General features: G+C 55.2%; 1 protein-coding gene across 1 annotated transcript in view; it reads left to right on the top strand.

Annotated features, from left to right (window-relative positions):
• EVC (Ellis van Creveld protein) overlaps nucleotides 1-19,951 on the top strand; it is a 71,062-nt gene extending 51,111 nt beyond the window's left edge. Inside the window, exons 13-21 of the mRNA XM_012662850.1 lie at nucleotides 3,856-3,965; nucleotides 6,171-6,381; nucleotides 7,423-7,629; nucleotides 10,369-10,513; nucleotides 12,405-12,516; nucleotides 15,647-15,773; nucleotides 17,211-17,304; nucleotides 18,000-18,111; nucleotides 18,651-19,951. Coding sequence (XP_012518304.1) covers nucleotides 3,856-3,965; nucleotides 6,171-6,381; nucleotides 7,423-7,629; nucleotides 10,369-10,513; nucleotides 12,405-12,516; nucleotides 15,647-15,773; nucleotides 17,211-17,304; nucleotides 18,000-18,111; nucleotides 18,651-18,732 — 1,200 coding nt within the window. The 3' untranslated portion in view covers nucleotides 18,733-19,951. The remainder of the gene's footprint in view (nucleotides 1-3,855; nucleotides 3,966-6,170; nucleotides 6,382-7,422; nucleotides 7,630-10,368; nucleotides 10,514-12,404; nucleotides 12,517-15,646; nucleotides 15,774-17,210; nucleotides 17,305-17,999; nucleotides 18,112-18,650) is intronic.
• Nucleotides 19,952-26,454: the final 6,503 nt, after the last annotated feature.

A 26,454-nucleotide genomic window follows, 5' to 3' on the forward strand; every position in this document is an offset into this window, starting at 1 on the left:
ACAGTGGGACCCCATCTTTAAAAAAAAAACAAAAACAAAGCCAGCATCCTCCTCTGCCCTGCAAGGCCCATCACGGCAGGACCCGGAAGCCCCGGACTCAGCCTGCCCATTCCCACCCTGGCTCGGCCTCCAGCCTCGCCGGCCCCCTGCGTCCCTCTGGCTGCCTGGGTACACTGCGGCCTCACTGTCCTGCTCCAGATCCTTGCTCCATGTCACTTTCACCACAAGGCCTACCCTGACCTTGCTTTTTATAGCTGCAATGCCTCCCTCATCCTCAGTGCCCTGGTGTTGCCTCAGGTGCTGACTGCAGAGCCCACCTGTTCCTGGAGGGCACTGCCAAACCTCAGCATGTACCAGGCCAGCGACCATCCGTGCCCTTCCCTTAGTCCTTGTACAATATGTGAATTTGAAACAAAGTGTGTACCTTATCCAGGGCTACAAAATGACCTGCAACCTCCTCAGTGGTAGAGCATTTGATTGCAAAATGACCTGCAACCAATGACCAGCGTGAGCACGTTGACCCTGGAAGCCACTTGCTGCTGCTGGATTTAAGCGTCTCTGGGCCTGTGCTGGACCGTGTTGAAGAGGCTCATGTGGCAGTGGCAGGGGCCATGTGCCCGATGACCTTGGCCTTCCTGATCCGCGTTGAATCCTGCTGCCAGTTTTATCTGCACTCCCAAAACACAGTGAAGACCCCCAAACCATTTAGTGACATTAATTCACCTTTGAAAGAATCAAGACTGTGTAGAATTTTCTAAAATGTTCTGGTTTCCCAAGCACTTTGATAGATTATGGAGTCAGAGGCTGACTTTACCCAAATGTGCCAGGTGACAGTGTGGTTTTGTGAGATTGCGTGTAGGTGTGACGCATCTCAATACCCGGGAGGGCTCAGTCCAGGCCGCGAGTCCTTCCCTCCCGGCCGCAGTTCTCTCGTAGTCTGCGTGCAGCAACGTCACCTCCAGGCGGATGGAGGCACAGCCTTTCCACGCAAGCGCAGGAAGAGGGAGGGCTCCCACCCTGGTGATGGGAGCGTCAGGAACATGGCGCAGCTGGGAGAGAGTTGAGCTTTGGAGACAGATGGACCTAGATTTCAGTCCCTGCTCCACTATTTATTGCTGTGCAGCCCTGGACCTAGTAGGATTTTCACAGATAAAGCCTTGCTGAAGATGAACTAACATCCAGAATCACAAAACACAGGGCACAGTCCACCGTAAGGGTTTGCACACACAGCCAGCGATGTTTAGACCACAGCAAGCTCCAAGGAATTCAGATGAAGGCATTATCAGCAAGTGCTTATAAAGTAAGTTTTTTCAAACAATTGAAAAAGAACAAATACCCCCCAAAACAAGACATTATGAAAAAAGACAAGACAGATGAAAAAACATATACTTTTATGAATGAAAATTCTAGGCATGAAAACAGCAATTTAATGGATGAGTTATATAGCAGATTGAATGTGGCTAAAAAAACTGTGTGAACTAGAATATAAATGTGAGAAACTGGTCCCAGAAGGCAGCTCAGTGATTGAAAGACATGGAAGATAGGAAAGAAGGTTAGAGACATGTAGAGTGAGAAGTCCTATAGAAATAGAATGTGTCTATAATTCTGCGGAAACAGAATACGTCATTTTCAAGACAGGAAGGGAGAACCGAGGGAGTAAGAGTGAAGGAAATAAATAATCCTGTGAGAGGGAGCGTTGATGACTCAAACAACAAAGACTTTAGAAGCAGGACGGAACCAAAGCCGCGGAGCAGCTCCCGCGCTGTGGGGAGATCTCTAGAATTACACCCCCTGCTGTTCTGGGGTCACAGAAGTGTCCGCGTTATTCCTACAAAGCAAGTGTGCGACTTGTAAAATGAAGAGCGACCATGGGGGGGAGAATGGAGCAGCCCCCATCCGGGAGCTGCCTGGTGCTCCCCGCCGGGCCTGGTGTCCTACTGAACAGCGCCGCAGAACGTCAACTTCAGACAAGGCCACTCCGTGACCGACCGTGGCAGAGGGAGACAAAAGCGAGACCACTGCGCAACCACGTCCGAACACAGACCAGACGTGAACGCTGCCCAAGCCCCCAGGTGACCAGACGCCCCGTCCTGGCTGAGACAGGCGAGGTGGCTTTAGCCCCCCCGAGACGCCCCTCCCTCCAGATAAGACTGACCGAGGTGCAGGGCAGGACCCGCCTTCCGTCAGCACCGCCCAGAGCCCGGTGGCTTCCCCCAGCCTCCCCAGGTCCTCTCCCACGGCCACACCCAACCATTGGGCCTCTAACCCCCTCATCCAGTCGCCGGTTCCCCAGGGTGCACGTCTGCCGCCTGCACAGCACAGGCGCGCCTGGTGATCCGTGGAGTGCACCGACAGAGTGGAGTGAGCAGAAGATGCCACTTCCAAGGCAGAGAAGAAAATACGCAATAAAGAACAATCACTCCAAGGAGCATGGGAAGCAGGGGCGACGCAGAGGAAAGCACAGTAACTAGAGAACACTGGATCGGCGTTTGGGGTAAGTCCAAGCACGCCGTCAGTCACAGCGAGCAGCAGCAAATTCACTTAGATTGCGGGAAAAGGATCTAAATATGTGGTATTACAAGAGACTCAGCTAAGTCATCGTGGCACCAAAGGTGAGAGAGCCAAGGAGAGGAAAGGGACGTACCCGGCAATACCGACCAGAAGAAACATCCACCGGGCAGAAAGCACCCTGCAGGGGTGGAGCGGGCCGTTCTGTGGTGCGAGGGCACGCTGCCTCAGAAGATACAACAATTCAGCCTCGAAATACATAAAGCAAAATTTGATGGAATTGAAAAGAAAAACGGACAAATCGAAATCATAATCCCATCTCACAGAAAATCAGATAAGCCAATCAGACTGTAAGTCAGGCCATGAAAACAAGGTCCGCGCCACACCGTGAGGTCGAGCGGACACTCCTCCGCAGAATTTTGTGGGTCGTGTGCGGGGAGCATGGGCGTCTCTGTTGAAAAGCCAAAGAACGGATCGACAGACACACCGTCACATTGAGATTGCCCTGCAAGGCCGCCACGTGCAAGATCAACATCCCAGCCAGTGGATTTCCTCCCAGCCAGCAACACCCTTGATGACACGAAGAACGTCTGCAGAATGAAAGCCATAGGGTGCCTGAAAGTAAGTCTGACCAACATGTAAAAGAGCTCAACGGAAAAGTTCAGAAAATGTTTTTGAATACACAAAACGCGGCGTTCTTGGGTAGGAAACTCAGTTTTGCAAAGATGGCAGTCCTCTCCAAATTAATCTATAAAATCAACCCAATGACAAGAAATTTTTTTAAAAGAAAATTTATTTCCTAAACTTGACCAACTAATCCTAAAAGTCACAAGAAAAGAAAAACACCCAAGCATAATCTTTCAGGTTTGAACAAGAGAATGAGGAAGGACTTGCCCTAGCAGCTATGATGTTTATTGCTATAACCCAGCAGTCAAAGCAGTGTGCAGAAGCAAACAGACCAACAGAACAAAATAGCCTGGAACTAGCTGTGTGAGTATATATTAATCACGTAAGACAAAGTGGCATTATAGGAAAGTCAGAAAAAAATAAATTATTTAATAAACACTGCAGGACAATTAGTTATCCATTGATCCAGAGAAAATTAGATCTCTTCCTCGCTTCCGCCTTGGAAAATAAATTTTAGATACTTTAAGACTTAAATGCAAACGTTAATAGGAAAAAATTTAAATTTTTAAAGAAAACATGGGAGAAAATCTTTATGACGTCAGGAGATAGGGGGATTTTTTAAACAAGAAACAAAAGGCACAGCCCAGCACAGCAAGGCTGATGAGATGAACTCCAGCTGAGTGACCACATGCATGCTCTGTGCTCTGTCCCGGGCTGTAGGTGTGGATGGAGGAGTGTGCTCTGTCTGCTGTGCTGCGGACACACCTGCAGGAAGACCACGAGAGCACCGTGCGCGGAGTCCTGGGCCGACTTGGCGGCCTCACTGAAGAGTGAGTACAGCTTTCTGAGGGACGGGGCTGGGAGTCCCCATGATTTTCCCTGCTCCTCAGTGCCCCATCTGTCGGGTGGACACACTGACTGCCCCTGCCTGCCTGCCTGTGAGTGTAAATGGCTTCACATTTCTCAGCCTCACTTTCCTCATCTGTAAAGTGGGGCTAAGGATACCTACTTCATAGGAGCTTTTTTGAACAGCTTTTTTGAGATATAATTTACATATATTTATTTTGAGTATAATTCAATGATTTTTAGTGGATTTACAGAGTTTTGCACCCATCACCACAATACAAATTTAGAACATTCCTATCGCCCCAGAAAGGCGATAGACCTTTTGCAGTCACTCCCCATTTACTGATCCATTTTTATATTCATTTTTACACTTTTGCTGTAACTATTAGTGCAATATGGTCTTCTCCATTTGCTGAAAAATATTTCTTTTTTCCTCATTTCATATGAGAAAAATTACCTCGATATAACCATAGTTGTTGAGGCTTTGCGAGGAGCCTGCTTTGGGTGTGCCGCCCGGCAGCCGGTGCACAGCTGCGGCACTGACTCTCACGGGGGCGGCATCGAGAGAGGACCATGAGTAGGGCCGGACCAGGGGACCTGATGAGCCGTGCTGAGGGCGGCAGGCAGCGGCTGGGGGATTTGTCTAGCCTGAAAACCTGTGTCTTTAAACTGTATTAGAGTTTATTTAGTCCATTTACGTTTAATGTAAGTCCTGATGCTGACGTATTTGGGTTTTCATACCAATTTATGAAGATTCTCATCCATTTTCTCTGCAAACCTTCCTCTGCCCTCTCTCCCTGCCTCTTCCCGGGCTGCGGTTCCTCGGTTCGTCAGCCTCCCCGTGCTGTGTGTCTCTGACCTGCTGGCCGCGTTCTTCATTCTGTTCTCTGCGGTCAGGCTGGGTCTTTGCTTCCGCGCCATCTTCATTCACTCTTCAGCTATGTTTTACAGGCTGCCAAACCCACCTACTGAGTTGTTAATGCCAGTTACTGTGTTTTCAGTTCTAGAATTTTCATTTGATTCTTATAGTTCCCAGTTATCTGCTTTATCTTATTTAATTTCTTGTGGGTATTAATCATAATTATTGTAAAGTTTATGTCTGATTATTCTATTATCTGATATCTTGCAGGTATGTTTCTATTGTCTCTCTTTCTGTTTATTTTTGGTAATTCTTATCTGTTTACATGTCTGGTTATTTTTATTGAATGATGAACCTGTGCATGAAAAATTGTAGAGATGATTTATGACTTCAGATGGTGTGATCTTCCTCCGGGGAGGGTTCGTCCTCCTTCTAACAGCAGTTGCGGGTCGTGGTAGATTAACTGCACCCATTTGGGGATTTAGCTGACACAGAACTAGGTCTTTGTGAGAGATGAGTCCTTATTCCAAGGGTAAAGGCCCCAGTGGGAAGCCGGGCGTGTTGGCCAGGCCTCTCTTGCTTGGTAGACGGGCGCCAGCCCTCTGGTCTGCCTTTCTGCCTCTCGGCGAATCCCTGAAGCTGTACAACGCTGGGCCTTAGGCAGATCACTTAGATAGGAACTCAAAAATAGCTCAAGATTTCCGTTTGAAATGTGTTGATTTGAGAGTTATGTAAGAAACTCAAGTGCCCATGTGGCAGAGGCAGCTGGGCTGGGTGGGACAGAGATTTAAAGTTAACAGGCCGGGCGCAGTGGCTCACGCCTGTAATCCTAGCACTCTGGGAGGCCGAGGCGGGCGGATCATTTGAGCTCAGGAATTCGAGACCAGCCTGAGCAAGAGCAAGACCTCATCTCTACTAAAAGTACAAAGAAATTATCTGGACAACTAAAAATATATATATAGAAAAAATGAGCCAGGCATGATGGCGCATGCCTGTAGTCCCAGCTACTCGGGAGGCTGAGGCAGGAGGATCGCTTGAGCCCAGGAGTTGGAGGTTGCTGTGAGTGAGGCTGACGCCATGGCACTCTAGCCCGGGCAACAGAGCCAGACTCTGTCTCAAAAAAAAAAGAAAGTTAACACAAGAGCAGGTGGCTGAGTAGCACCCAGGTGAGCACCCGTGTCTACGAGGACAGGCGGCAGATGGCGAGATGATTCCAGCCCACTTCCTTCCGGAGAGGCTCCCTGGGGGAGCAGGGAGCTATCTGGGGAGATTCTCAGGAGCTCAGTGAAGCCAAGAGCATTGACGCCCGCCCCCACCGCTTTCCTCCCAGGTCGGCACAGCGCATCCTGCAGGGCCACAACCTGCTGCTGCGCTCGGCCCTCCGGAGGCTGGATCTCCGCGGCAGCTCGCTCGCCAGCCTGGCGCAGATGAGGCTGTCGGGGAAGAAGCGCCTCCTCCACGAGCTGCGTGAGCAGCGCGCCCTGGAGCAGGCGTCCGCCCAGTGCCTGGACGAACACCAGTGGCAGCTGCTCAAAGCCCTGGTAAGGCCGGCGCGGCGGCTCCCCCTGCCCCAGACAGCAGTGCCCACCTGCCAGTCACATGACCTCCTTTACCTTAATGGCCTCTTTAAAGGTCCTGTCTCCACATATGGTCACATCCTGAGGTGCTGGGGTCAGGGCTTCTGGATATGGATTTTGAGGGAGAACAATTTAACCCATAACAGGCGGGGACACCGGCTGCCCACTGTAGGGGTACCCATGTGCCAGAAGGTTCTAGTGTAGGTGCTATTCAGTAACGAGAATCGCACTAGAAAATCCATGTGAAATCAGAGACGGGTGTGGTTGGCATCAGAGATGTGGGAGAAGAGGCCTCTCAATCTCTTCGAGGTCTTTAACACATTGAAAGAAAGAACTTGTAAATCGAGCTGGGATTTAAACCCCAGTTGGCTGACTCGGGGTCTCCTGCACGCAGCCACTGACCTGTGGGAGCAGCTGATGTCCTTCGACCCGCGAATCGGGCTCGAGCCCACAGTCTCCTTGGTTCTGCCCAGGAGGGCTCTGGGGGAGCACGAGGGCTCACGCACCTGGCGCCAACTCCCCTCACTTCTTTCTTTCACATTCCTACGAGGACAGCCAGTCCTCAGGCCCCTGTGTGCCCTGCCTCAGCTTCTAGGATGTCCTGAGAGACTCAGATCTGCCTTCAAAACCTGGCTCTGCTGTGCGATTTTTAGAAAGTTACTTAACTTCTCTGAGTCCTTGTGTTCTCATGTGTCCTAGTGTTCAGGTCTCATGATGTTCTAGAAGGGTGAGCAAGGCTCCGCATCTTATGAGGGACCACAGATGGTATTGGCACACAGTTGGTGCTCAATCATTGCCCTTTTAGAAGAGGGGGAATCTCAACAGACCCTAGCTCATCCACTGTGTGCTGGTTTTCACAAGCCCAGAGGCCACCTCTTTCCTCCCTTTCTCCAACCCTTTCCCAACCCTAGAGCCCTGGGCAGGACTAACCCCACACCCTGGTCCTGGCCGGAGCATCTCCGTACAGGGCAGCTTCATGGCCCCTCCCCGTGCCTTTCTCTCCAGGAGGCGCGTGTCCTGGAGGAGGCTGGCAGGCTGGAGGAGGAGGCGCAGCAGACACGGCTGCAGCTCCAGCAGCAGCTCCTGGCTGAGGCCCAGGAGGTCGGGCAGCGGCTGCAGCAACACACGGAGCATGCCATTGGTCAGGCACTGCTGGGGTATGCACGCAACGTGGCCACCAAGAGCCAGGCCAAGGACAGGGATGACTTCAAGGTACGTGCCAACCTTCCATGCCCTGGGACGCCCAGGACCAAGAATTGGGGTGGGATCTGAGAGCTGGGTCTGGTCTTGCAGCACCTGTCATGGACCTTCTGGCCTTGCAGAGTACACGAGTTCCCCAAGCCTTGCTCTCTTCTCCTCTGTAAGATGGGATCTTCTCCCCGTAGCATTCTACGGTGGGGAACCACAGCAACAGACTGCAGATTTCCCGCCTGCTGTTCAGCCCTGCGCTGCGTCGTTCTCGGCACTGGCTCAGCCCTTACAGCAGCCCTCAGGGGACGCGGTGTCACCCAGAGCCATGCAGCCGGGCAGTGGCAGAGCCAGTCCCTCCCCCAGGGAGAGACGTGTGCTTTCCTGACACATGGAGGCTTTTCAGAGTTCGTCCTGACAGCTGAGAAGCGCGGCTGAATCAGCCTGGCTTGAGTAGACAGTGGCTTACTCTGTACCTGACGACAGTGGCTAACAGCAGGCACAACACTGATAACAGGGAGAGGTGCTGTCAGACTGCACTCGAGGCCAAGTGCGTGTGCCTGCCTCGTGTCACGGCGTTCTCCCCACAGCCCTCGCACCCCTCTGCCGCTGCGTGTGGGCACGTGCACTGTCTGCATGCAGCCGCCCCTCGCGAGTCGCGTTGCAGATGGCTGGGGTGGGGGTGTCTGTGGCTGGGAGACACCAGCGGTGTCACAGGCCTAAGACCAACAGGCAGCCCTCGTGTCGTGAGGTGCCGGAGCCTTTCTAGGCACCCACCAAGGGATTCTTTCATTTTAGTAGGGAGTCACTCCGCTTACCTGTGCAGCAAAGCGGTTGGACCCACATTTCTGTGACATCGCGTTCTGAATAGTCCATGGCTGCCTCTTCTGTCTGGCTGGTGAAATGGGGCCTGTCCCCTGTTTCCCTAAAATTTTCCGAATCTTACCTAATAATCACTGCTCGCTGCATGAAAAGGTAGTAGGATGCAAGGGTGTCCAATTCCATCCTCAGCTTCCCAAAGGGACTTTGAGCTGGGGCTAGAAAATCAGGACCTCCCCGCAATTCACACCTGCAAGGAAGAACACTGTGCTTAGTTTCTAGAAGAACGGACTTGTGTTCCGTGTCTATTCCCAGAGCTCCAGGCCCTACAGTAGGCGCTGGGATAGAGTGGGCCAGGTGGGCAGTGTTCCTGCCTTCGTGGGCTCAGGTCTGCTGGGGTGAAGAGTGGGGGAGGCACGGCCGAGAGGTTCTGGAGAGCTTCTGCTGCGGGGGGGCAGGGCAGCAGGCAGCGCCGGCCTGGATGAGGCCGGGTTGGACAAGCAAAATACTAGAGCAGATCTGTTTGCTGATGTGCACGAGATGCCAGCCAGAAAAACTGTGGAGGAGGAGAGAAGGGTGGCCACAGACGGAGGGCCTGGCGGCAGAGGAGGGGCATGGACGCCGCTGCACTGGGCAGGCAGGTGGACACAGGGCAGGATGACGATGCAGGTGGGTTTCCCCACTCGAGGGGAAGAGAACAGGACTCCTGCCAGGAGGTGCAAGGCCGGAGCCCAGGGTCCCTCGAGGGGTGGAGTCTGGAGTCAGAGCCCCCTGTGTGCACAGGGAGGCCGGGCAGAGGGGGAGGAGAGAACCAGCTGCAATCAGGGGTGCGCTTGGCAGTTAGACCAGCCCAGACCTGCACTGCCACCTGGGCTGTGCAGTCTCCTCACCTCCGCAGCCCGGGTTCCACACCTGCGTGTCCAGGTACGTTTCTCAGACGGTGCTATGAGGACGAGTGGACAGCGCAGCCCTTGGAACACAACCAGTCAATAGTAATTACTCAATAATAAGTGGGGGCCAGGAGCCATGGCTTGTGCCTGCAGTCCCAGCTGCTCGGGAAGCTGAGACAGGAGGATCTCTTGAGGCCAGGAGTTTGAGACCAGACTAGACCCCACCTCTACAAAAATAACAATAATAATAAGTGGGTATTTACCTTTTCTTGCCCAAAGCCTGACACCATCCAATAAATGTTGAAATGGGCACTTTTGTGTCTTAACTTTTCTGAGTTTTGTCCATAATCTTATGAAGAAAAAGTTGGTAACTTTGTCAGAGCACAACCAACACAACCCCAATAATGAAGTGTCTCAGCATTTCCTCTTTTCTGCTTTGGTCTGAAGGTGTATCATTTAGGAATGCCTATAGCTGTAAGTAACAGAAAGCCCTACTACAATGGCTCAAATAAATGGAAGTTACTTATGCCATGCAACAAGAAATGTGAGGTGGTTGGTCCCAGCTGGCACAGTGGCTCCCTGTGATGTGACCAAGGACCGGTCTCTTTCTTTCCAATCCACCATTCTTGCTTTTTTCTTTTTTCTTTTTTCTTTTTTTTTTTTTTGCCTCATAGTGTCAAAATGGCCACTGCCTCTCCATACATCAGGTCTGCATTCCAGGCAGGAAGAGGGAAGTGGCAAAGTCTTTTACCCACTGAGGCTTCTCATTAATGTTCAGAGAGGGAAGACCGCCCCAGCAGACTTTTCCTAACATTGTATTTCATTGGCCAGAACTGGGCTACACAGGCAGCCTTAGACGATCCCTAACCTAGGAAAATATAAGATTATCATGACTGGTTTAAACCAACCACACACTCTCTGCTCCCTGACAAACCCCAGTCGGTGAGTAGGTGGAAGAGATGAACCAGGGCAAGGGGAGGCAGGACACAAAATGGGCCACCGTGGCTGCCATGCGTGACTTCTCTGCTGTCACTGTCCTTCTCTCCCCCTGCAGAGGACGCTGGTGGAGGCGGCAGTGGAGAGCGTCTACGTGACCAGCACCGGCATCAGCCGCCTCGTGCAGACGTACAACCAGCGAATAGGGAAGATCGTGCAGGACCACAGGGAGAGAAAACTGCAGCACCTGAAGGCCCTGCAGGGTACGGCTCCCCCGTGGGGACCCCCAGAAGGGACGGTCCAGGCTTGTAGTTTGGGGCAGGATGGGGCGTCAAGTGCTTCAAATTTTATTTGGGGGAATTTAATTTTTTAATGCTTTTATGTATTTATTCATCCCCTGCTTTGTCCCAAACGGCTTTTCAAAAGGCCTTAAAGAAACACATGCACAGGGACACACGGTGCAATAGGGTGTTTCGTAAGTGGGTAGGTCCGCGCAAGGACAGGTAGGCGACAGAGTCGGGGAGGGTCGTCATCTAGGACACGCACCCGCAGATCCCACTCAGATGGGAAGCGAGTTTGTCTCCAGGCTCCCTGGTAGCCAAGGAGATGGAAACGTGCTTGATTAAAGCCACTGCAGTGACCATGAACAAGAGCAGGCCGTGGCCCTGAGATGGTCCTGAGACCCCAAGAATTTTCTCCCAAGGGCTCTTGTAAAAGGAACCAGGGGTGATGGAAAGGACATTATCCCCAATTCCAGTAATAACATACAAATTATAACATTCGAAAGCCATTTCTTGAAGGCTACTTCTGGTAGCATCCTCCCTGCATCCGGAGCTTCCCAACAGGGGGGCTTCCGCATTCCCCCACGAGCTCTGCCTGGTTCGTCCCAGGACAGAGGTAGCAATCGATCCCCGGAGGAATGGGGGTCGTGGTTAGGGTGCAGGGCCGGGGCTGCCTTCCCCGAGTGCTGTTCCTCAGCTGAGCTCAGCTGCCACCTTTGTCTTCCCCGTGTCCTGGGGAATTAGAGGCCTAGATTCCAGTAAAATCTGGGCACATGCCCAGGAATGTGCCGATGACTACAGATTCTTCATGGTTTTCCGAAGCAAAGTTGGGCTTGTTTAGCAGGAAAGAGACATGATTGCTTGCCACTGCAGAACATTCCAGATCCAGGGGTGTCACTTCCCCTCACTAGGCCTCCGTTTCCCCATCTGTGGGACCAGGGTTGGACTCGCCCACACATCTCAGCCCTTATTTCTTGCTTCCCTGACACCCCAACTGTAATGTGGGGATTCCACAGTAAATGCATTGAAACAATGTAGCTGAGCTTAACCACGTGAACTCCTTTGTCTTCATTCAGTGAGCTGTTCTGTTTAAGAGTTACAGTGTTCTAGCAGTGAGGTCACCCAGGTCTGGTCTCTCTGTAGGTGCTAGCAAGTTCGGGGCCAGCCAGGCAGTGGCCGCTGTGCGTCTCACAGCTAGCTGGGTGTCACGGGCCTCCTGGCAGGGCTCCCTGGACCTGCCGGCCGGTGAGTTGGCTTATCCAGCTGAGCGGTGTCTTGAAGAGGGCAGTCCTGCGGTTCACTGTCCAGCCAGGACCTCTCGAGAGTGAAGGGTACTGTTAATAACTCTCCCGGGCAGATGGCATGAACCGAGCCTGTCCCGGGTAACCCAGGACACCTTGTCACTTCACGTTTACTTCTAAAGACCACGAGCACCTAAATCTGCAAACAGGACAGAGCTCCAAGAAGTGGGGCGTGACTTCAGAGGCCCGACTGCCCAGACCCGCGGCGGCATTCGTTAGGCGCTGGCATTCAGAAGGCTCGCTGCACTCTGGAGAGTCGCTTCTCCTGTTCGCTGCGGCTTTTCCAGCTCTGCGTGGTGCCTCAGTGTGGAGTCTTTCCCGTCTGCCTCCCTTTGTCCTCTGCTCATGAGAAAGCAGGGGAGGGAGCAGAGGGACAGAGGGCAACGGGACAGTTTCCTCCTGCCACGCATGATCTGTTCCCACACACACCACACCCTTCCCCGCGCTGGTGTCGTGGCACATCCTTCGAGAGCAGGTGTGTCCTGCTCTCCCCAAAGCCCAGCCCCTGTCCCAGACCCACCACAGTGCACCCCCCAGACAACCCCTTGACTGTCGCGTGTTCCGTGGCCTAGGTGAGAGGGTAGAAAATCACAAGCTGCGGAAACAGCAAGAGCACGGCGGCCCTTCGTCGGGGAGCAGGCTGGCAGGTGGAACTCTCGGGGCCTCCCAGGCTGTCCACCAGAGGTGAGGTCTGCACCTTGGTCTCGGGGGTCCCCCTTGTAGGGGTCATTCTCTGCCACTTCGTATAGCGCGTCTCCCTGTGACACACTGGCACGTGACACTGCGCACGTGTGCCCATTAACATGGCCGTCGTCCGCTCCCCCGCGCAGCGCAGAAGCCAGCAGCCTTGGTCCTGCCCGTGGTCTACACGCAGCACCTGCGATAGCTCCTGGCGCAGGTCAGCCAGCAGGTACAGGCGTGACGGTGGCTTCCTTACAGCCCGGACACGCACCTCCCCTCTCACCCACACCTCGGTGTCGCAGAAGCAGACCCCGAGACGGGGATTTGGGTGCGGGCTGTTCCCCTGGGCGGTGACTCCAGGAAGCAGGCTGAGGAACAGGGACGTGCAGGGAGGATGGGCGTTTTCTGCAACAGCAACCGTCACAGTGACCACAACCTGGGCAGCCCACGCCACACACAGACTGATTGTCTTGCAGTGTGGGAGGCCAGAAGTCGGGGTTGGCACTTCCGGTTTCTCTGGGTCTCACAGGCCCAGATCAAGGCGTTGAGCAGCCGGGCTGTCCTCCAGCCAGCTGGGAAGAATCTGCTTTGAGCACGTGCAGGTCGCTGGGGACGGAGGTCCTGGTTTCCTCAGCGGCATCCCCTAGCCACAGGCCACCCCACCTCCCTCTCTGTCCTTGCGTGTGACCCCTCAGCAAGAACAGCGACAGGGTCGAGTCCTGCTCACGCGTGGACTGTCCTTCTGCACCCCACTTGCTCTGCCCCCCCAGGGCCACCCGGTCACCAGGCTGCTCTCCAGACCTCAAGGGCTGTATCCTTAGTCACATCTGCCATGTCTCGTTTGCCACGTGACGTAGAGTCCTCCTAGGTTCCAGGGACTCGGGCGTGGACATCTTTGGGGGTCATGGTGTGGCCCGTGGCAACGGGAGAAAACCCGGCCGGCCCCGTGGTAAGGACGGTTTCCACGGGGCCCTGCTGAGGACTGTGCAGAGCACACAGCTCCCTGCTGCGTCCTCAAGGGGCCGGGAAGACAGGACGTTTGCGGCCCCCCTTCCGCACTGGCAGCAGGTCTGTCCGGGAGGTGTCCTGGCGCCCAGCGAGCCAGGCACACCCCTCCTGTGGCCAGAGAAAGCCCTAAGGTGTAGGCACAGGTGCTTGGCGTAGGAAGCCGTTGGCATGTGCAGGAGCTGTCCGTGCACGTGCAGGTGACCCCCGGGGGGCTGAGAGTTTGTGGGCACAGCACCAACATGCCCTCGTAAGCACTTATTCTTTGCTTGGCCTTGAACTGGGGACCAGGGGCAGTTCCTGCCACTCGGGAGCTCAAGCCTGGACAGGGAGACACAGGCAGAGAGAACGCACTGAGTGGGAGCAGGCGCGGCGCCGGGGGAGAGGCGCCCCCGCTGCAAGGAAGGAGGAGCCCCGCCACACGCAGCAAAGTCAACTCCAGCCCTCATCTGGACGCTCGTGCAGGAAACAAGAAGCGCAGTGTCCCCTGGGTCAGACCGATGCCAGCATCCCCCCAGCCCCTCCTGAGTCCTCCGACTGGCCACTCACAGCAGCTGGCAAATGCCCTGCTCTCGGGTTTCGAGGACTGAACTCGCCCTGACTTTCTGTGCCTCTGGCGAATGATGGGCCTGGCAGTCCTCAGATCCGGGACACAGGAGCACACTTGGCTTCCCGCTGAGCTTGCAGACTCTGGGTCCCACAGCTTCAGACTCCTCAAAGATGGAGCCCGGGAATCTGACTTTTTAACCCTCGTGCTCCCCACCAAGGGATTCTACGGACGTGGTCCAAGGACTTCCCTCTGAGCCAGGTGATCCCAGAGGAGGGCCTCAGCAGCCACCCGGCCTGCCCTGGTTTACGGAAGAAGAAAGCAAAGCCCGTGGCGAGGGGGGCATGACCCGTCTCGTGTGACGCAGGGGCTGGTGCACGGCTGTGGATGCCCTCCCCTCCCTCGTCTCTGTGAACTCACAGGTGGTTTCCAGTGAAACTCGGCCTCCTTGAGGGTGTGGGAGAGGCTACCACGGAGTGCTCACTTCAGCCGTGTCAATCGAATGAGTTACGTGTTCAGCATCTATCCCCTTGCCAGCTCAAAGCAGAGCCCCATGAGGGCAGGGACTGCGAGTCTCTTACACCTGTGTCTCAAACCCAGCACAGAACCTGGCAGGCCAGAGACACTTTAATGAATCAATGGGTGGATGAAGGGATGATGGGGTCTTGTAGGATGAATAGGAGTTCTCCAGACGAAGACAAAGAAGAGGGGAAAGGCATTACTGCAGACAGCAGGAAGCAAAGCAAGGTGGCATTGTTGTGCCTCTGGGTACACCACTTGCACGGCTGCCTATGGATGCTAAAGGTGACTTCTGCCTTCAGGTGTAGAAATTCAGCCCCTTTCAGAGAATCCACCCTAAAAGATTGAAAGAAGGCAGGGCAATGGTGGGAACAGGGTGGCTGGATTTGAATGTTCCTGTTTGCCAAGGGCCGGAGAAGACTCAGCTGAGGACGTGAAGTATCCAAAGAGGGAGGTGGCAGCTCCCGGGGTCAGGGACCCGCCTGGCCTCTGCCCCAGCTCCAGTTGCTGCATCCGAGGAAGTGTCCTGTTTTACAAGGGAGGGGCTGGGGTGCTTCTGAAATTTAAAATCAGGGACGGGTGGCTGGCAGGCCTCTGGTCCTTTTAGGGGAATATTCCTCCCTCGGGGGTAAGATTGCTTTCTCGGGAAAACATGCCACTTTCTGCTCAGCCTCTTTGCACCCGCATGTCCTCAGGGTGGCCCCACCTGTGGGCTTCTCCTTCCCCTTCCCTTTCCTGCTCTGTCCTGCCTGTGCCACCGAACCACTCCAAAGATCGCGTGAAAAATGTACGTGCAGGATTCCTCACACTGCCAAGCATCAAGCAAGGGGTGTCCACTTCCATGATGAGCCGGCCTGCCGGTGGGGCCTCGCGCCGTGGCTGCAGCGTGTGTGGCCCCAGCGAGTGGTGCCCGCTGGCCAGGCTCCTCCCCGGCTCCGAGTGTCCAAGGACGTCTCATAGCCACTAACTGCCTCAGCTCAGCAGGCTTTTCAGGAAGGTTTGTGCTAGGACCGGTGGCCCTGCCGTCCTGAGCAGTGTCAATGGCCTTCATCCCTTCCGTAGGATGCTGTCGCAGCAAAAGCGGTTCCTGGCCGAGTTCCCTGCGCACCAGCAGATGCGCCTGGACGCCCGGAAGCAGCAGGCGAGAGCTATGGAACTTCTGGAAACCCAGCTCGAGACCCAGCTGCAGGTACCAGTCATGTAACCGGGGCTCTGAAAGGCAGTGGCTTAAAGAGGAGTAGAAATGGCAAAAGGCCAACCCCATGCCACAGGTCAGCCACGGGGCGATGTGAGGGGACTCCCTCCACCCCGCGCCTTCCACTGTGGTAATGCCTTGGCCTCGCCGTGGGACCGTGGGCTCCTGGAAGGCAGGCAGGGCTGTGTCACCTCCCCAAGTGGCTGCAGCGCCCCTCACAAGCCAATCAGCCCACGTCTGCTGGCCCAACAGAGAAATGAGCCTTTCCCTGTGTGCACATGGCCACCAGGAAGCTTCTCAGGGTCAGGCTAACGTCTGTGTCACCCAGGCAGTGCTGGTGGTCACTGAGATTTGCACTTATCTGAAACATACAGCATGCTCAGCTCTCTTGCTATAAAGTGGATATTTCATCACAGAAAAATCTCCTTAGTGTGGGATTATAAAGTCCAGCAATAAAGCAAAGTGGCCACCTACATATAAACACTTAAATATTCCAGAATGGAAGCACTTAATGGTGTGTCCCCACCAGGCAGTAGTAACTGTGACAGTAAGAATGACAGCAATGGGCCGTGCGGTGGCTCACGCCTGTAATCCCAGCACTCTGGGAGGCTGAGGTGGGAGGATTGCTTGAGCTCAGGAGTCCGAGACCAGCCTGAGCAAGAGTGAGGTCTCTACTAAAAATAGAAAAATTAGCCGCGCGTGGTGGCTCCTGTAGTCCCAGCTACTCGGGAGGCTGAGGCGGGAGGATTGCTTGAGCCCAGGAGTTGGAGGTTGCTGTGAGCTACAGTGACGCCACTGCACTCCACCTGGGGCTACAGAGGGAGACTCTGCCTTAAAAAAGAAAGAATGACAGCAATGGTTGTTGGTGTCTATTTATTGAGGGTCTGTCGTAGAAGCTGCTGAGCTGAGAGCTGGACACACACTATCTATTGTCGTCCTCCAGCACCTGAGGAGGTGGTCACTGTTATTGTCCCAGTTACGGATGGGGAAACTGAGGCTCGCAGAGGTTAGATTGCCATCCAGGGTCACGCAGGTAATAAGTCATGGATTCAGGTCTGCCTGGTTAAACTCCTGTGTTGGCAGGTGACAGCGCAGACTGTGGAGTCAGGCATAAGGGGGTTAGATCCTGTTCTGCTGCCACCGCCACGGCAGGTCACTGAGGCCATCTCACCTCAGTGTTCTCATCTGTACAGTGGGGGTCGCAGGCATGAGGCGACAGTTATCTGGCAGGAGCTGGCGAGTGGTAGCTCCCTGCCTTGCAGGTGCCTCCTCCCTGCTCCTAAGTCTCTGGGGGGCGTCTGAGAAAATTCTCCTCCACGTCTGGGGCAGCGTCCTGTCAGCCTCAAGGGTGTCAACCCCATTCTGCAAAGGGGCGTTTGGGGAGGTGGAGGAAGGCAGGGGAGGCCCCACTGATCTCCGTTTGCATTTCAGGAAGCTGAGCAGAACTTTATCTCTGAGCTGGCGGCGCTGGCCCGGGTGCCCCTTGCTGAGAGCAAACTGTTCCCCAGTAAGCGCGGGCTGCCGGGTGAGTCATAGACGGCGTTGCGCTAGAGCAGGAGGCACTCGGGGCTGTGAAATAGGAGTCTAGTCCCACTTCCACCATTAACTAGCTGTGTGGCCTCAGGCTTTGCACCTAACCTCTCTGGGCTTTCCTGCCCTTGGCTGTAAATGATCAGGCTCACCACAGGGCCCTTGCTCTCTGGCATTTGATGATTCTGGTTCCTGGGTCTGCCGCTCCCCAGCTGTGTCTCTTCTCTGACTCTGTTTCCCCATCTGTGAAGTGGAGATACTAAGCTCTCCTCCCCTTGCCAGCAGCAACTCCAGTGATGTCCCAGGATGTCCTAACCTGGCGACGGGAGAGTGACTCCGAAGGTAGCATAGAAACACAGATCTATTGAAATGGAAGCCATGGTACCGGGGCTATGTTTCCAGCTTCTTACTGCTCTGTTAAGTCTTACAGTCAGTGGGGTGGAGAGGCAGCACGGTGCGAGCCCGGCAGACCTCAGTTCAAATCCCAGCTCTAGCTCCAACCAGCTGTGCTGGCTTTCGGGGCCTCAGTTTCCTTGTCAGCGAAATGGGAATAATAGCCTGGGGTACTGAGCACACATGTGGCAGTGCTCAGAGGGTGCTCAGAAATGTCAGGCTGGGTTGGAGTGAGGCCCAGAGAAGTTGTCAATCATCTGAAGTCACAGAATGCCTGGGATCATCTATCTTCTACAGAGAAGCTCCTAAGGACCAAAAGGAAGAAGCCCCTGTCCAGGGAGAGGGCCGACCCAGGGGTGCCCAACGATGAGGACCCTGCCTCCGGGGACCACACTTCAGGATCGCTCAGGTACAACGGGGCCCCAGCTTTTGCCTGTGAGTGAGTACGGTGCGTGCACGCAGCTGCCACGTGCCTGGTGTCAGGGCAGGAAGACCGGCCCTCCTCGCAGAGGCAGTGCTGCGAAGGCCCGAGAAATGGGCTACGTGGCGTGATTTGAGAACAGCAGGCCCTGCTGTTACGGGAAGTGCAGTCCCTGCCACTGTTGGGTCCCACTTGGCCAGGCAGGCTGTGACCTACCTCCATGCCCCATCAGGGTCCAGCCTGAATTGCTGTGCAGTGCCTTCTGTCACCAGGGCTGGCCACTGGGCACAGAGCTTCGGGATTTGCAATAGGGGATCTGTCCTGGGGCACCTCAGTCATGGCACCGGATGGTCGCCCACCCAACAACGGAAACTGGTTTTTTGCTTTTCTTAACAACTCATGTCATAGTGAAAATTGTTTTGATTGCCCACTGATGCCTTTTCATTTAATCCCGTTATGTGAGTCGTGCACGGAACAGGCACGGAACCAGAGTCCTAACCACTGCATTTCCTCCCTGTTTTAAGCAGCAAAAGGCTGAGTCAGCAGGAAAGTGACGTTGGTGACGGTGAGAACTCAAAGAAGACGCTCAAGAGAAGGAGCAATCTGTAGTTTCGGACCAGTGTGGGGGACCGAACCTGAAGCCCTGGGTCTGGACGCCCTGTGGACACCGCCTCCCCCGCCACAGCCGTGAGAGACCGAAGAGGGAGGGCTCGTGGGTCTCTGCTCGGCCTCACTGCCCCGTCGTGCCAGGGGTGGGCAAGGAAGCTGGAAGGCATGGCGGGGTACGGCAGGCCCCGTGGCCCGAGAACAGTGGGAGCCGGCGTTGGAGACGCGGTGTCGGAGATGCGGGTGCGAGTTTGCGTCTCGTTTGGCTCTGAGCCCTGGCTCGGGTCCTCAAGGGTCTCAGTCTTCCGCGGAGCTGCCCCCTTCCCCGGCTCTCCTCCCCCCCGTGCCCCAGCCCCAGCCCCTGGTCCGGATGCCTCCGAGCCTGCCTTCCCTGAGCTCGAGGTGCTCTCACTACGGCTTCGGGGCCCTCTGCCCCCAGCATCTCCGAGAAGTGCTGCCAGGGAGGGGCCTCTCGCAGCGCAGGTGTTTCTGATCTGAGGCCTTCGTCTCTGCCACCTCCAGCGCCCCATCCTCTCCCTCCCACGCACCCTGGCCGTTGGCGGCCACAGCATTCTCGTCGGACCCGTTCCCGGCTTTGTGTTTCCCTGCCTGTTGGCGCAGCTGGCAGCTGAGGCCTGGTCACCATAGGGGCGTCTGATTCTGAGGGCCTGATGACCCTGACGAGGGAATCCCTGGCCCGGAGTCCTGTCCTGACCCACGGGAGCTGAGGAGCCACAGGTACATGGCGGCGCTGCGGCAGCGTCTTCTCTGGGAGGCACTTAGAGTGCGTGGAAGGGAGCCCGTGCCCGGCCACAGCGACACCTGGGGGTGGGTCCTTTGACTGGGCAGCAGCTCCTCCCTGGAGGAGTCATGTCCCTGGGGGCACCTGCTTCTCCTGATGGATGAGAGAACATCCAGAAGCTTCCAGACCAGCCACACATAATCCGCAGCCAGGAGAGGCCTTCCCCATCTGGAGAGAAAATTACTCTTTTCGTTGAAATCAGGGATTCTCAACTCCAGCACTGTGGACATTTGGGTGAGATAATTCTGTCGGAGGGAAGGACCTGTCCTGTGCATAACGGGATGTTTGGCAGCATCCCCACGAGATGCCGGCAGCATCCTCCACCAGTCACGGCAACCAAAAATGTCTCCAGACATTGCCCAGTGTCCTCGGGGGTGTCGCCTGCTGACCAGAGTCGAAGCCTGCCCCGGTCAAGTCTAGGTTGTGGGAGCCGATATGTCCACTAACTCCCAGAACGTAATGGGCCCTGTGGATTTTCTGGGCCATTTGTGAATTTTCATTTCTCAAAACCTGAATTGGACTCTCTCAGTGGAGGAGTGGCTCCTTCCTGGAAGAAGTAACCAAAACCCCGCTGGGGCATTCTTCCTTCCTGCTGCAGCGGAGGCGCCGTTTCCAAAGTTAACCAACAGCCCCCTCTTGTGGCTCAATAAAATACTTCCTCAGTCTGTGGAGTCTTGTAAGGAGCTGTGGCTTCCTCGGTGCCATATTCTCAGAGCCTGCTTTGCATAGAAATCACTTGTACCTTGTCACACGGGTGCTCTGTGCAGAGGCTCTGAGGCAGGTGGCTCCTGTGTGGGGATGCCCGTTTTGGTGATGTGTGCATGGTAAATGCAGACCCGCTGCAGCACGGGCATTGGCCCGTCACCCTGGGACTAGATCTCTGAAAGCATCCATTTAAAGATCTCAGGGCCCGACCCAAACTCTGCCCCTCTGAGGGGTGCCCCTGGCGGCTCCCCACTCCACAGTCCTGCAGCGTGACTCCCTGGCTGCTGCATAGATCATCATTTTGCTTTTAGGTGTGACTTCCTTAGCCCAGGGGAATATGCCACTTGCTGTGGGACCCTGCCCCAACCTCGCTGCCCAGCTGTTGTGCTGGGCGCAGTCTGGGGCTCAGAACTCCACGAGGAGGCCTGTGGACTGTGTGTGTGTTCATCGCATCACAAACCGACGCCCGTAACTCCCAGCAGGAGCGTGTCAGAGACTTACATGGCAGAGTCACCTCCCTGATTAAAGTGAACCGTGGTGATCTGGACGACACTGGATGCTCAGCTGTGCCCAGGCACAGGCTTGGGGACACCCTGACGCTGATGGGGGCTTGAAGGACAGAGGGGCTGAGCCGTGAAGATCAGTGATGGGGACCCAGGACACATCCCAACCGCCTCCCCCACTTTGGTCACCATCCCCGGCTCTTATCGCGGGCTGTTATGGTGATGGCAGGCAGGGGTGGAACAGGAAGGGGGCCGTGAGGGATGACATAGCGAGGTTAATTAGGGAATAAATTCTTCTATGGAGACCCCGGGATGAAGCCAACAGGGTTTGCAGGGTCAGCGCACTCCCCCGGGACTCTCCGGTCTCATCCACTATTCCTCCGATGCCCGGGCCAGGGCGCAGCGGACCTCACTGCTCCCAACCTGCTCCCGCTCCACTAACCTGCCCATCACCTTTCTCAACACAAATGTGACGACGGCCGTGGGTGGCATTCCCTGGCTGCGAGGTGAGAAAGCAAACTCTTCCATGGACCGGGAGGCCCAGTGAGGCCTGGCCTGAGCTCACCCCCAGCCCAGCCAGTGCCCCTTCCCTTCACTCCGCACCTGGCCCGTGTCCTCTTGTGTCCTGCCTGCCTCAGGTCCTTGCCCGTGATGTGCATTCTGTCCGGAGCACCCCTGCACCCCCCAGCCCCCTGCCCTGTCGGCTCCGAGCCGCCCTTCACACTGACTCGGGACTCACATCTTCAGGGACCCCCCTGCCCCGGCCCCAGGCCAGATAAGACCCCCTTAGACTCAGCGCTGTGTGCTTTGCTGCAGGGCCGGGCGGGCCGGGCTAGGGGTACGTAACATTCCTTTATTTCTTGTCCAAGCCCAGAACCATACACAGAAGTGTACAGTGGGACCCACAAAAACATATCCCACGAAACCAAATTCGACTAACCCTTACCCAGGTCCCCCAAATGCCCCAGGCCTCCCCAGTGTCACCTGCTCTGCAGGGACATCAGAGGAAAAGGGAACAGTGGTCTTAACTGATTGCAGCTAAAACCTCTGACACAGTATCGTGTACTGTATAGAACCGTCTTGGTGAACACCGTGGTAAGCGCACTTCGGGGCCTGGTGGGGTCTGTGCAGGATGAGCCCCAAGCTCTGTTAACCTCACAGTAAGGCAGCTGCAGGGCACAGGGCAGGCGCTCCCTCTGAAGGATCCCTGGAAAGGAACCGACAAAAGGCAGATCAAGAGGAGAAAAAGGCATAAAATTCATTCAACATGCATAGCACCGGGAAGTAGGGTGTGATGACCAATAAACAACATGGTCCCGATGCTCCTGTGCCTTCTTTCTGGGGGGAGGCACATGTGGCAATTTTGAGGGGTAGCAAGTGATCTTCAGGGCAGAGAGTGGGCCAGGAGGCAGATGGCCGTGAATGACTCTCTCTGAAAACTGAACCCTCCCGATGGTTTGGGATGAAGTTCACCTGGACCCCACGTGCTGTATGATGTCCAAACTCCTGTGATTTGAGCTTTAATCTCTGGTTAGTGGAATTTCCGGGAAAGGATGGAAGGCAACTGTGTTCCTCTCCAGGGGTCTGGTTTCCAGATAGATACGGGAGCTTCAACGACAGCCCCCTCCTGTGCCTCCGGAGGGACGGAGGGCTGAGAGACAGGAGGGGTTCAGAGGGGCCAGCATGGCCATGCGCCATACTTTGGGGGATTGTTTCTGATCCCCAACACAGCATCTGAGGCAAAGTGTTTCCTGAGGCCAGCCATCTCCTCAGGGAAAGGAAAGGGCTCCTTCTTCCCAGACTGACTCTTTCCTGGGGAAAAATGAGAGAGGGGTGCTGGGGTCCCCCACACTTCTCCCCCAGAGAGTGGAAACCCTGCCTCTGCGGAGACATGCGTGTTGGGAGATAGCATTCTCTATTCTCCCCTGGAGGGCACTTGGCATTGTGCAGTTCGGCACTTCGGGTAATAATCTGATTAGTATCTGCCTGTGCTCCGGGATGCACACCCATCGCATTCCCCTCGACCGGCCGAGCGGCGTCCGCCATGTGATAGGCGTTCACAGTCACGCGGAGAGAGGAATAGAGGGAGGGAGGAAGGCTGTGTAATACTCTTCCTCCTGTGACTTATAGATTGGGCTGCATTCAGAATTACCCGGGTACACATTAAAAACAGATTCTCAGGCCTCTCCCAGAGATCCTGAGTTAGCAGGTTAGGCAGGAAACCCAGGAACCTATTTTCCCCCACTGGGCCCCCGCTGGTGGGGTACGCACATCCCGGTGCACTGCCGCCCTCCCCAGTGGCCTGTGGTCTGGTGGCTGTACTTTGCGGTCAGCTGCTTGTCCATCTTGTTCTGAATGTGGTGGCCGCAACAAGCACCTCTCCGGTCCCGGCGGCAAGGGGCAAAGATGACTGGCCTCCCCAGCTGCTGCCTCCACGACCCTTCCCTGCGTTGGCGCGGAGGTAGGCTCCCCGCCGCTCAGCCAGGACCGAGGGGCCGGATACGGAGGCAGGTCTGCGCCTGTGAGACGCGGCTCCTCTGAAAGACACGGGGGCTCGAGGACGCTTGGCTCACCCTGCTGAAACCATCTGAAGGCATCAGAGGCCTGCCGCCTCCCTCCTTCCTGGCGCTCAGATCTGCATGACAACCTGCCCACTGTTGCTGCCCCGGCGCCCCAGGCGTTTCCCCCAGTAAGTGTCTTGCTCATGTCTCACCCTGCCTAGTGACTGCGCCTCAGAGGACCTGAACTAAGGCACCGGCCAGCTCAGGCTTGGAAGCCCTTCAGCCTCCTAAGAACTCTGGGCCCAGGCAGTTCTAGAGCCCTGGCCCTGCCCGCGCTCTTGCTCTCTCGCAGCCTCAGGCTGCCTCCCTCCCAGAGGTGAGCAGAGGCAGGCGAGTTGTGGGAGAGCGGGGGGCCTCAGAAGGATCCCCGCACCGGGCTCTCGCCCACATGGGTACACTCCCACGCTAAGCTGGGAGAACGATGGCTCTTCGAGAAAGCAGGTGAACGCTGGGAAGCGGAGCGTCTGTCCCTGTTTGCTGTGAAACAGGAACCATGGCGGTCGCGGGCGTCACACTTACCTCCAAATGCAGTAGCCTGGACAAAGGCCGGTGGAGGTCACAGTGGCCTTCCTGCTCCAGGGTTGGGGGCTATGGTCACTGCAAACTGCCCACCCCTCCACAATCCAGGCATCAACAGGATCCCAAGCTACCCGTTGGAATTTCACTGCTCGCTGGTAGGGTAAGAGTTTGCAGTCCACAACCAGGAATAATGAACAGGCTGCCTGAGGTTTTTGATGGGATTCCCAGAAAATCTCCAGCGGGCCCTGGAGACCTGGCACAGCCATGCCATGATTTTCCTCCTGGGAACAGGGCCGCCAGTGAGCGAGAGCTTTACTCCAGAGCCAGGTGGGCCCAGGCCCCAGTACCTCCTCCTGCAGCACCTCTGCAGGTCTGCACCAAGTGGAAAACAGACACTTCAGTTTGCTAGGAGTCCCTTTTGTTCAGGAATCCTTTTTTTGTACCCTTTCACTCCATAACTTGACTTAACTGGAGAGAAACTTTAGGCAGATGACATTGTAAATGTGCATCACCAAGCCCACGCTTTCCACATTGGAAAGAGAACAGAGAGGGTCCTTGTGCACTTCAGCAGAGGGGCTCGGCTGTGTCTTAGAGATTTGGCAGCAGGCTAGGGGCAGTAGCCTCCCGTGCAGTCTCTCTGTCCAAGGCTGCCAAACCAACTCTGTGGTCCAGAACATGCCAGGTAGTGCATGTGGCATCTGAAAATGGTTTGGGCTTTACATGGATGGGGGAAAAGGGTATGCAAAGGTCTTGCCCATTATGTCTCACTTGTTAAGAGTCAATAGGCAACCTGGTGCAGAAATGAGCGAGGTGACGTAGTGGGGCCAGAACCAGCCCTTCCTGGGACATCAGAGCCAACTGTCACGTTGTATGGACTCCACACTCACTGACTTCCTGCTGGTAGCTTCAGATTGGCTGAGATCAGCCTGATGTCCAGTATGGTACTATTGAAAGGTGGGTCCTTTAAGAAGTGATTGGGTCTTGCCGCCTTCATAAATGGAGCAATCTTTTCATGGGTTAACGGATTAATGGTTTATCATGGGAGAGGGACTGGTGGCTTTACAAGAAGATGAAGAGAGACCCAAGCTAGCACACTCAGCCCCCACACCGTGTCATGCCCTGTGCCACCTCGGGACTCTGCAGAGTGCCCACCAGCAGGAAAGCTCTTGCCAGGTGCACATCTTCAATCTTGGACTGAGCCTCCATAACTAAGAAATAAATTCCTTTTCTTTATAAGTTGCCCAGTCTCAGGTATTCAGTTATAGCAGTGCAAAATGGACTAAGACAGAAAATTGGTACCAGAAGCGAGGTCCATAGAAATTAGCAAACACTACAAACCAGGGCTTTATAACCTACCTACCCTCAAGCCAGCATCCAACATCTATTCAGCAGCACACTCTTGGACCACTGCACTGGGAGGCCCACACGTTTATGGTCACCCGATTTACAGCCCAGGCTCCCTGTTGCAACTTAGTGGGGGAAAGGGTGGTCTTTCCATGACGGTGCTGGGTCAACTGGATGTCATGTGGGAAAAGGAGAACCTTCAGCCCTGCCTTACATTGTACGTAAAGATTATTGTGAGATGACTCATAAAACTAAGCGTAAAAGACAAAACTTCTAGGAGAAAACTTAGAAGACTATCGTGAATAGTGCCCCCCCGCCCCCGCCACCATGTCTGCATCCTAATCCCTGGAGCCGTGAGTATGTTGCGTTCCGTGGCTAGGGGTGATTAAGGATGCAGGTGAATGGATGAAAGAATGACTAGCCTCCCCGCTAAAGCTTTCTGGGAAACGCTCCCTCCTCCCAAGATCTCAAGAGACGGAAGAAAATCACATGCCTTAAAAGGAATGCTGCATCCCGGCCTCCAAGAGCTAAGATGTGTCTGTCTGACCAGGACTCGCCCCCTCTGACTGTGCCTCTCGGAGGTCCTGGGGGACCTGAAGTCGGACGCGGGCTCCAGATGATGCTGGCTGTGGCCTGGGAGTCAGGCAAAGGCCCCGTCGGACTCAGAGACAGCATGCAGGGGCTGCCCTGCCTCCACTTCCGCCCCGACGGACTAAGGTGGGAGGCAGAGAGCAGGGTGCCTAACTTACTCTTCTGGAAGTTTCCGGTGCTGCCCTTTAACAGTCCAAATGGGCCAAGGCTGAACATCAAAAATCCTTTCCATCCATTCTTGATCTTTCTCAATATTTAGTTGTGTTTCGAGGACGTCTGTAAGTGTCCCTCAGCCAACACATCTCTGGACCTTAACCAAGGTGTCCTGGCCAGGCTGAAGGGCAGAGGAGGGGAACACACTAAAACCTTCAAGGAGATGTAGGACCAGACCACCCAAAGCCATCTGCCTCAATGACAACAGAGCTCATTGTCAGCAGTGAGGGTCTGTGGACTTTGAGGCAAACTGCCTGGGTTCTGGCTTCAAAGCCTGGTTCTGCCACTTCCTGTGCGATCTTAGACAAGATTGACCTCTCTGTGACTCAGTTTCCTCATTTGTAAAGTGGCGTTGACAGCAGTCCCTAGCTCGTAGAGCACCTGGCATATATACCAAGTGGTATACAGATATCAGCCCGTGTCATCAACACCATCATCATCGTCACTGCTACTACTAACAGCTAATGGAAGCAAGCAGCTTGGCCTG

The sequence above is a fragment of the Propithecus coquereli genome, unplaced genomic scaffold, assembly GCF_000956105.1.
Source record: "Propithecus coquereli isolate 6110/MARCELLA unplaced genomic scaffold, Pcoq_1.0 Scaffold785, whole genome shotgun sequence".
NCBI lineage: Eukaryota > Metazoa > Chordata > Mammalia > Primates > Indriidae > Propithecus > Propithecus coquereli.